The sequence below is a fragment of the Arachis stenosperma genome, chromosome 3, assembly GCF_014773155.1.
Source record: "Arachis stenosperma cultivar V10309 chromosome 3, arast.V10309.gnm1.PFL2, whole genome shotgun sequence".
NCBI classification, from domain to species: Eukaryota; Viridiplantae; Streptophyta; class Magnoliopsida; order Fabales; family Fabaceae; genus Arachis; species Arachis stenosperma.
Genome location: NC_080379.1, coordinates 21,693,724 through 21,705,436, shown reverse-complemented (window position 1 = coordinate 21,705,436; position 11,713 = coordinate 21,693,724). Strand labels below are relative to the sequence as shown.

Here is an 11,713-nt window from a genome sequence, read left to right as displayed (position 1 = left end):
ACAGTGCCGCTTTTGTCATGACTAGTCCTTCAAAATTATGTTTCACCACAATAATAGTTTTTTCTGTTTATTCATCTTCTTCTTCTATTTTAATTTAGGATGGTCATTTTAGTAGGTATACGGATGGTTATTTTATTTTTACGTAGATTATTATTTTGATTGGATTGAGTTTAGTTATATATAATTAAAATATGTTAGCTATTTAATTCATTAGGTATGCGGATGATTATTTTTATCCTTAAGTGGATGGTTATTTTTATCAAGGGTGAGTGGCGTGTGGCAAGTCAAGTAGCGACGATGAAATGGGATGATTATTGATGAAGGTTGGGTGACGCGTTGAAAAAGAAGAAAATATTGAAAGATTTCAGATGGTTATTTTTTTGAAATAATTAATATAATTTTTTAAAAATTTAAAATTTGATGTGAAATAATTGAATAAAAATTTTTAAATTTATTATTTCATAGATAATTTTTATTTTTAACTTATATTGGACTAAATAAATAACCTATAATACACATTATACAAATATCCTATTAATTTTTTAGCAGGACTCTATCCGAATTTACAGCACTTCGTGTAACCGAGGTATGAGGTACTTACCAGATAGTAAAATATAAAAACATGATTCTAGCATTTCTTCCTTTTAGATGTATATAAATTGACTTAAAAATACTTGATAAAAAAAATTTGACTTAAAAATGATCTTAACACATTTTTTTATAGTTTAATAAGTGTACGTTTATTCGAAACAAGTTGAGTACTGTTATTGGTTACAATTTTTGTACAACTGTTGCAAGTTTTGCTAATTTATGGGCTACTTAGTTGGCTACTCTCTCTCTCTTGTTTACTGTCGTACAGTATTGATTTTTTAAGAAAAATAATAATTTTTTTTATATCAACTTAACTTTGTTCCTCACTACAATAATGTTAGTTAGTTCTCTTCTATTCAAAGAAAGATAGATTTTCACTAGCATAAATACTTTTATATATTAAACTAGCAATTTAATTTTTATACAGTGCAAAATAATTTTACACGTACATTAAATTATCGTAATGTGATATTAATAAAAATAATTATCTTTTATATTAATTATGTAAATGATTATATATCCCAAAGAACAAACATAACTACATAAAATATTTTTTTACTATTAGTGTATTAAAATTAAAGTCCTAGACTAACTAAAATGACATTTTCAAGCCTACTATTCATTTCACCTTTTGAATGGACTCTCATAAACTCTGAACGAAGCTGCTGAGTGGTTTCCATGTTCTAACCACCTTCATTTCCTTTCCTTGCTGCCTACCCTATATATATGTGTATGTTCTCTCTTCTTCCTAAGTCTTCCAAACTGAGCTATAACTCTCTCTTACTTCATCTATCAATCCAATTCCTTTTCCATTCCCATCAGTAATCATTCTCTTAATTAATTATTCACATTACTACAATCATGCCACAGGCTCCCATTCAGTACAACAACATCCAAAATGACGATGATGATAATTATGGTAACAATAACAAGAAAGCACTGAAATACATTGAGGATGTTACGAGCAACGCTGATGAAATCCAAGAAAGGGTAATTGAGGAGATCCTTAAATCAAGCGCTCATGTTGAGTACCTTGAAAGGCATGGCCTAAATGGTCGCACAGACAGGGACACATTCAAGAAGGTGATTCCTGTCGTCAATTATGAGGATTTGAAGCCAGAAATTGATCGTATTGCTAATGGTGATTCCTCACCTATTTTGTGTTCCAAACCCATATCAGAGTTTCTCACTAGGTATACCCATTTTCTATCCGTTCATGAAGATTTACTTTATGTGCGTGCGTGTTTTTTTTTCTAATTTTATGTTGATTATAAAAAAATTTCTGTAAATTTAAAAAATAATAGTAATTTTTAGAGACATAATTGGAACTTGATTAAAAAATACTTTGTATTTCTCTCTATATGTAACACAATAAATATTAAAAAAATGATAATTTAATAGTTAAAAAATTTATAAAATTAATTTGAAATGGTCAAGCTAAGTTTCACTATTCATAATCATTATTAAAAATCATTTCTATAGGATTGAGTGATAGTAACATCAAAACAAGGCATGAGACAGTCACAAAAAAAAAAAAAAAAAAAACAAGGCATGAGAGAAACCAAACACTCTGATCATCATCTTCATTATAAGTATAAATTATTCAAATCTTCCTCACTCTTTTTTTTTTAATGAGAAACTAAAAAATGATAATAACTGAGATATATGATTTGTAAGCTATGTATATTTAGTTAATTATGATTATTGCGGTATCTTTTAGTGGATAAATACGTCTTTATCTTTGTACTTCATATTTGTTTTCTTCTTTAAATTTGGTTTTCATGATGGTTAACTTCATTTTAGAAGAAACAAAAGTTTTTTGTTTTTTATTTTCCTTTTTTTACGAGCAACCGCATAATTTCATGGCATTTTTTTATTACAAAAAAATAATAATTTAATTTTCATGTACTTTAAAATATTTTTATACATGCATCTAATTATGTAATATCACATTAATAAAAATAACAATTTTTTATATTAGCTACATGAATAATCATCTAAAAATTAAATGTGGTTAAAAATATTTTACACTCTAGTTACTTTAAAATAAAACTAAAAAGATAATAGCCTAAACTCTTACGATATTCTTTCATTCATGTACTAATTTTTAACAGTACACTTAATTAATAAGATTATTTTAAGAATAATAACTTATCTGAAATACTGGTGTGCTTCTTTCACTTATGCCAAAAGGAGAAAAAATAAAATAAAATTAGAGAAGTACTTTTGAAACATGCATGTGGTGAGATTTATTAGTGTCCAAAAATGCGGAGATACTTAAGATTTTTATAAGATTCTGATTTTTGTATATTCGGTTGAGTCAAGGTGTATGTGCATGTGTTGATAAAGTAGTGAACGCTTAAGTTTTTTATATGTTAGGCGAGATTTATATTGGAGTAAAGTTTATCGGTCGTTTTTGTAGTTTGGCAGTTTTAGTTAATTAGGATTATGGCAATTGTGAAAGAGCATAGTTGATTAAAAATGAAAAATGTAATGTAGTGTTTGTTTGCCCTTTTTTCCCCTCTCTTTTATTTGGTTTAAGTAAAAATTGAATTTTGAGAAAAAATTTTCTTCGTTCCTTTTATTTCAAATAAGTTCACCTATAATTCAACTCCTACTGTATTTATTTTTTAGAATAAAATAAGATAAAGACACTAAAAATAAGATATAAAAAATAAAAATATAGAATTTAATATTTTTATATTTTATTTAGTAATAAAATAAAGTAAATTATGAAAATATAATTTTTTTTATTCAAAAAAATTAAGAAAAGAATATAATTATAAAAAATTAATAAAAATAATAAAAAAAATAAAATATAAGTTGTCTTTGTGTCATTTCAATCAAAATGAACACAAAATATACTAATTCAATTTTTTTGGACACAATATTTTTGTACATGTTTTATCTGCCAAACATAATTTTGTGTTTTTCTATCCTTGTCTCAATATTCCGTGCCTGTAAATAAACGCAGCCTTAGATAACTAGAGGAGTGAGTGAGTGATAATAAATATCTCCTATTCAAAATTATGATATTTTTCTTTTATTCTTCCTGTTTTTTCTGGTCAATAATAATGAGAATGTTTGATGTTTACAATTATTTGGGAAAAAAAAAACTTTTTTCCTCTACTAATTTTGCATGTATTGTATATAAATCTATTATTCATCGTGTAAAGATCTGGTCAACAGATATAAACCAGCCTAATTTGTTCAGTTTTTAAAATTTTTTGAAAATTCATTGTTATTTGCATCTTCTAAAATTATTTTGGTCAAATATATAAAGTTTTGGATATAAGTGTGTGTAACGCGCAGCTCCGGCACATCCGGTGGGGAGAGAAAGTTGATGCCAACAATAGAGGAGGAGCTAGGGAGAAGGACATTACTTTACAGCCTATTGATGCCGGTAATGGACCAATTTGTACCAAACTTACACAAAGGCAAAGGCATGTACTTCTTGTTCATCAAATCAGAGACCAAAACCCCAGGTGGACTCATAGCACGCCCAGTTCTAACAAGCTATTACAAAAGCTCACATTTCAACAACAATAACTCTTCTCATAACAACCCTCACAAAAACTACACTAGCCCTAATGAGACCATCCTCTGCCTAGACTCTTTCCAGAGCATGTACTCCCAATTGCTCTCTGGCCTTCTCCAGAGCCACCAAGTCCTCCGAGTTGGCGCCGTCTTCGCTTCCGGATTCATCCGCGCTATTAAGTTCCTCGAGAAATTTTGGGCCGATTTGTGTCGCGACATTCGGACCGGCACAATTGACCCCAAAATTAGTGATACTAGTGTTAGGGAGGCTGTGATGAGAATTATGAAGAGGCCAAATCCCAAGCTTGCTTCTTGTATTGAAGGTGAATGCATGAAGGGGTCGTGGAAAGGGATAATTACCAGGCTCTGGCCTAATACAAAATATGTTGATGTTATTGTGACAGGGACTATGGCTCAGTATATTCCTATATTGGATTATTATAGTAATGGTTTGCCTCTTGTTTGTACCATGTATGCTTCTTCTGAGTGTTACTTTGGGATCAATTTGAACCCTTTGTGTGACCCAGCGAAGGTTTCATATACACTAATTCCCACCATGGCCTACTTTGAGTTCTTGCCTCTCAACAAGATGAATGGTGGTAATGGACATAGCAATAATTCAAATAATCAATTGGTAAAGGAAGATCTTGTTGACCTTGTAGATGTAGAGTTGGGTCAAGAATATGAGCTTGTGGTAACCACCTATGCAGGTAAGTCACAATTCTCTCTTAAACTTTATGGTGTTATATTTTTATAAAAATATTGAGAATTAATTTAATTTGGTTTAGCCAATATTTTTTTTTAAAAAAATCTGTTAAATCTTTGTTCATCTATTATTTAATTAGCTGATTCTTGGTAAAAAAAAATCAGGTTTTAATTTTAACAAAATTGTATATCCTCCATTTCAAAATAATGTTTAATTTACAAAAAAACATATATAAAAAGTTATTGCCTCTGTTAAAAAATAAGTGTTATATATATATAACATAATTTACAATTAATTATTTTAAAAATAGATGAAATATCATACATTAAAAAAAAGTATTTTTTTTCCATTAAAATGATGGATACTAGACAGACACGCGCACACACAAAATTAAGACTTTTATCCCAAGTACATTGAATTGCCCGCATATTATATATTAAGCTCTCAATGATATTGAGAAGTGTCATCCTAACATATGAACGACATATTTTAAAAGTATTATAAAAAAATATTTTATTAAAATTATTAAAAGGACAATTTTTATGTTTTAATATATTAAATATATTTAAAATTAAAAAAACTTTTATTATACTCTTAAAATATATCTTCAAAATACAAAATAACTAAATTCTTTTAAGAATATACTATCTCTCTTTATTTTCCTAAAACATAAGTTCAAATAAAAGAATTCTAAAAACACTTTTTAAATTATTTATACAACTATAGTACATGTACAATAAAATAGACAGCTAATTATTTATTCATATAGAATATATGTTAAAATATAAAATATACATTAAAAATATATAAAACAACATATATATTTATATATAAATACATAAAAACTAATTTAATTGATAGCAAATTTTTAATAATTACATAACATTTTTGTTATTGATATACTTCTGGCTCACAACTTATTTACCACCAGTTATTTGAAATTTTAAGAAGTTCTAAATCATGGTTTAAAGAAAAGGAAAAAGAAAAAATGTTTTGTACATTGTATATATTATTATACATAAATCATAATTCGGGAAAAAGTTTAAGTTATCATCAACTATTTTTTAGTTAACATATAATTTATATTCTCATTTTTACTCTATTTCAAAAAATAAAAAACATTTTTAATTAGTTGATTTTTTCTTTTCTTATGTTAAAAATATGTTGATTATAAAACTGTTGGACATGTAACATAATTTATAATATTTTGGAGGCTCCAAAAACTAAAGCAGATGTACTATATATTAATCTTTTCAGAAAGAGATCATGAGATTTTTTTGTGACTGACAAAAATATTTGAGTTTATTATGCTGCTTATGTTATCCATTCTTCTAAACAAAAGCTAATTTTCACTACAAGATAATATCTTTTTGTTCTTCTTTCTAATGAAAAAATGCTTTCTACATAAAATCTAGTTTATTTTGATCAACTTCTTACAATAATAATAATAATAATATTATGCAATTTTGCTCAGGGCTCTATAGGTACCGAGTTGGTGACATACTCCGTGTAGCAGGATTCAAGAACAAGACTCCTCAATTCAACTTCGTCTGTAGAAAGAACGTCGTCCTGAGCATAGATTCCGACAAAACTGACGAAGTCGAGCTACAAAACGCCGTCAAGAGCGGCGCAAACCACCTCAAACAATTCGGTGCAACGGTCACAGAATACACAAGCTGCGTGGACACTTCCACCATCCCAGGACACTACGTCTTGTTCTGGGAGATCAACACGCATACTAAACAAACCCTAAACACAGACAAGAATATTTCTTCGTCTGTGTTTAAGGAATGTTGTCACGCTGTTGAAGAATCCCTCAACAGCGTGTATCGCCAGGGAAGGGTGTCGGAGTCTATTGGGCCGTTGGAAATCAAGATTGTGGAGAATGGTACTTTTGATAAGCTTATGGATTTTGCTTTGAGCCAAGGTGCATCAATAAATCAGTACAAGACACCACGGTGTGTGAAATATGCTCCCATTGTGGAACTGTTGAACTCAAAAGTGGTGTGTAGCTACTTCAGTGAAAAATGTCCTAAGTGGGTTCCTGGTCACAAGAGATGGTGAAATAACAATTTTGAATGAAAATTAATAATGATGATGATGCTGCTGCTTAATTAGTACTGAGCTACTATATATTAGTTTAGTTCTAAAAAAGGAATTTTCTTTTAATTGCGAGGTTTCTTAGATTAACTCAGGAAAGCCATCCAATCATTAAGTCAAGATGTAGCCTTTGAAGTTTATTATTATCATGAAAAATATTATTTATACAATAAAATTAGTCACTCAAATTAGTTATTATATATTTATGTATAAATATATGTGTTATTTTATTTATTTTTAATTTATATTTTATATTTTAATATATATTTTATATTAATAATTAATTTTAATAACTAATTTTAGTATATACATAACATAAATATATGAACATATATGTATGCAATCTAGTGAAAGAACTTAATAGATAATTACTAATTTTTCCTAGCTATCTATTTTGGAATAAAGGTGACTAATACTCACGTGAAGATATATCTAAAAAAAAATAGATAATTTATATATATATACATATATATATATATTTAATTAAATTATTTAACATAATATATGTCCACATATACATCTTAATTATTATTTTTATAAGATGATATTTTCATATAATAGCACCATTTTAAAAAAGAAAAATATAAGAAATTAACTTTATATACAACCAACTTATTAATATATAGTGGTTAACTTTTTAAAAAATCTTAATTTTAAAATTTCAAAAACTAGTTACTTTCTGTCTTCCTTTCATTTCTCTTTTTCTCTTTCTCCATGTTTCTTTTTTTTTTCTCTCCTCTTTACTTCTCTTTTCATTATCACAGTAAAAGCATTTTTTTCTGTTGTTTTGTGCCTCTCTTAGTTCCTGGATTGTGTCGTATCACTACAATCTTAGTGTGTCAGCTTTCCTGCAACTCTCATAAACATGGAAGTTGTTGTGTTTGTACTTATCCCACCACATTTTGGAGCTCTCATTGTCGCCGAGTTGTGTATTTCGTGGCTCCTAGATGCGGCGCCTCTACTACTTGTTGTTTTTCTTGTAGAAGAGTGGTTAGTGTCCATCCTTCCTAAAAAATAGCCATGTTGAACGTAACTCACAATTCTCCTGTGTTCTTATCTAAGCATTTGGATCACAATCAATTTTGCAGCGTCAATGGCTTCATTAATTGATGAAAGGGACTCGAGTATGATCACTTTGTCTGTGAATTATCGTTCTCTTAAAGACAATGTTGAGGGTGTTAATCTTGCCTCTTGTCAACATTATGATCATGTATGTTATCTAATATTTAAAATTTTGGATGGTTTTTTCATGTTGGTTTAAATGTTTGTATTGTTTGGGTTTGGATTTTTTAAGTTAGGTTTTGTATGTTTATGTGACAAGCATGTTGGATGTTTCATGAATGTAGATAGTTATTTGTTGTTAGGTTTTGGATGTTTATTTTTGCACGCATTTTGGATGTTTTTTTCTATTGTATAATGTAAGTTTTTAGTCTGAATTTGGATATTTATTAGTTATTAGATTGTAGATGTTCCTTTCAGGTCATATTTGAATGTTCTTTCTTAAACGTTTTGGTTGTTCTTTTATTTAGTTTTTTCAAGTAGTCTCATTTATTTGGTTATATATGATTTATTGATGAGGTTTCATATGTTATATAGCAGACATTTTGAAAGTTTTTTTTGTTATATAGTTGATATTTTAGTATGATTTTGCATTTTTATTGATTGGTTGATTTAAGATGTTTTTTCTGATGTTTTGTTTTAACATTTTGGATTTTTTTTTCTTTGTCTTTTCTAAGGGTTCACATTTTCGTTGGGTTTGGATGTTTTTTATTTTCATTTTTTGTATGTTTATTTAGCAAGCATTTTAAATGTTTCTTTTTTATATATATGGGATGTTTTCAGTATGAATTCGGATGTTTATTAGTTGTTAGATTTCGAATTTGTAACACCCTACCACGTAAAGCTTTTTGCTTACACTACAAAAAAAGGTTATATAACAACATTAAAATTAAGGCAATCTCATAAGAGTGCCATAATATTTGTGAATTACGGTGGTTTATGTGGCTACCATAATTCATCTTTAATTAGCGGCGGTTTTTTTATGATTCTGGTGGTTTTGACCGCCATTATGTTTTAAGTCGGTTTTAAAAAGTTCAACTTCTCTGATCCATGTCTAATTGCAATGAGAGCCAGAGTAGTATAGTGTGTCTGTGAGGTTCTCCTCCATTGATCTCTCCTTCATCAACAATTCTCCCCCTCCATTGATGTTACCTCAATCAAATCTTCTCCCCCGATGGCATATTTGCTTTCATTGATGCGATCTACGAGGTATTCTATTAGTTTCTGTTCTTCGAGTTTCTCTTCTCCTAATTGACCTTATTTTGTTTAATTCCAGGTTTTGATTAGTCTATGCTAACTGCTACTACTTATTTTATTTAATCCCAGGTTTTGATTTTTTTTTCCTTATTCAATTTATTTTTAGGTAAAAAATTAGGGATAATTAGAAGAAATTGAGTAAGTTCTTCACCAAGTTTCTTCATAATTATAGGATTGAGTATAATCATGTGAATACTTGTTTTCTCCTAGTATTACATGCACTGTGAACTGCATAGATCTTCTTCTTCATGTTTTTTGTTTGCAAAAATTTTTTCTTAAGGAATTTACTAGAGTTGTTATACTTTTTAATTTTGAAAGCATAGAGTGATCAAAGTCTCAACCAAATTATTTGAAATCCTATTAACATTCTCGCAGAAATGTCGTTTTCGCTCCTTTGAGCTTCTCCTCCTTCATCAAGATTTTTTCAGATCTGCGAGCTTCTCTTCCTTCCTCGAGTTTCTGCTCTGCTAGCTTTTCCTCATCTATTAACGTGCCTTCTCTTTTACGACCTGTTTCTCAGTTTGCATTCTAACTTCTTACTTCTAGATCTGTAACTGCATTCGCATCTACTTGTTCTAATTATTTCAATGATTGTTATATGCTAATTATTCTAATTACATCCTCTCTTTTAGCTAGTTTATGATCATCGTATATATTGAAAGTTCTATCATTTAAAATTCTAAAATTTAATTTTTATTCAAAATTTTGAAAACAAGAAGTTAGTTCAACTTTCAAACCATAATTTATCATTGTCATCTTCTTAATCTAATTATCATAACATAGATACCTTTTCAATTATTTAGATACTTAATTTAAGCAGCTTTGTGATGTATTTATTTTAACTTAATTTTGTTGTCGTCTCTGTAGTAAACTTTTTATCCTTTTAAATTTTGTGACATTCTTAATTAAGTTGTTTTATAGATATTCTAGAGTCTATAACTCAGACTAAATTAGTTTTTTTCGAGCTATGTTTAGCTATCATAGTAACTCGGATCTCTAACTCACTTTTGAGTTCTGTGTTTCTTCAATTTTTTTCCTCAATATTTATTTATGTATTTATCTATTTGCATCCGCAACCATTGAAACATGTTCATTTTTTATTTGTATTATTTTTCACCATTTTGGCGCATAACAAAGCTTCGTTCTTTACATAGAGGCCCTAATGGCAATCTCAATGTGATTTAAATGCTAATTGCAAAATAATAGTGACTACCTTTTAGCGTCTTGATGATTTAGGAAACATGTGTTACACTCAAAATTAGATTATATACCTATTTTAATGTTTAAAGTGATTCTTTGCTATAATAATCTCAATACAGTCCAAATTATATGTTCTGCTTACTTTTTTTGTGATCATTTTCATATTAGAGGTTAAATGTCATGGTTTAGTTACATTCTTGCATATCTTTTGAAGCCATATAACATCACTTATTACAAATTTTTCATTTGTGCAATAATTTTGTTGAGCTCATCAAACTTGTTAATTCTAGTACTAAGTTAATGTGACAATAATATTGAATAGAAACCAATACCATATCATTAATATAATTAATTGAAGCTCTTAATTTAGTTATTAAATTTATTTTATTTATGTTGTCCATTAATCATATAATATTTTAATTTCATTAAATCATTACTATGCAATGGCTACTAGTCTCTTAGTAGCTAATAAAATTGTCCAATCCCACCAGGAAAGAACTGCTATAGTAGAATATGAAAAATGAGGTTCATATTAGATCATTATTATGTGTTTAATTTTGGTTCTACTCTTGTGACCTCAGAAATACTTTGTTTCAAATTATATAAATCAGGTTGTGGTTAAGGTTTACAGGTTGTGGCTTGTTCAATTTTTGCATAATTATTAGAATTATCCAACTGTGATTACTACCAAAATTAAAAATCCTTTCAAATATTGGAGGTGATAAATAGGTATTTTATTCTTGGCATTTTTTAGGAATTGAAAGCTATAGTCCATCAAACAAAATCAGGAGTGCAAGTTATGCACAAGAAGTACCAGGAAGATTTCCTTTTACTATGTAGGTATAATGATGATAATACTAATAGTAATTTAAGGAGAAAAAGAGATTATGAATAGCAATTACCTATGTAATTACTAAACTAACATCTTATAATAAATAGGCAAGCATGTGTGTACCTTAGTTTTTGCTGCATCAAGATATCAGAAAGTTCTTTAGGAGAATCTTAAGTTATATAATCGAGAGATTTGAAAGGTAAACTCTATAACTCTCAAATTCACAATTAGAAAATGGATTAATACAGACAGATTTAGTCTTTATTACAGACGGATTTTTGGTTACCGACGAAATTACCGATAGATTTTGTCTCTTTGTAAAAGCCTCGTCGAAAATTATTTACCGACAAATTTTTTTTCGTCGAAAATTACCGACGGATTTTTACCCGTTATCGACGGATTTTCCTCTGTAAATTCTCTATCTATTTCCC

At 28.5% G+C, this 11,713-nt stretch overlaps 1 protein-coding gene across 1 annotated transcript; it reads left to right on the top strand.

Moving 5' to 3' along the window:
* The first annotated feature begins 1,364 nt into the window (after positions 1 to 1,364).
* Positions 1,365 to 7,099, top strand: LOC130969636 (indole-3-acetic acid-amido synthetase GH3.6-like). The gene is made up of 3 exons (XM_057895461.1): positions 1,365 to 1,784; positions 3,904 to 4,838; positions 6,309 to 7,099. The coding sequence occupies exons 1-3, from the start codon at positions 1,453 to 1,455 to the stop codon at positions 6,896 to 6,898; spliced, it is 1,857 nt and encodes a 618-aa protein (XP_057751444.1). The 5' UTR covers positions 1,365 to 1,452; the 3' UTR covers positions 6,899 to 7,099.
* Positions 7,100 to 11,713: the final 4,614 nt, after the last annotated feature.

Excerpts from the sequence above, each read along its gene's own strand:
- LOC130969636 (XM_057895461.1), top strand. The coding sequence starts at position 1,453 with ATGCCACAGGCTCCCATTCAGTACAACAACATCCAAAATGACGATGAT. Across the intron at positions 1,785-3,903 it reads ATATCAGAGTTTCTCACTAG|CTCCGGCACATCCGGTGGGG; the intron begins GTATACCCATTT and ends TGTAACGCGCAG. Across the intron at positions 4,839-6,308 it reads TGTGGTAACCACCTATGCAG|GGCTCTATAGGTACCGAGTT; the intron begins GTAAGTCACAAT and ends AATTTTGCTCAG.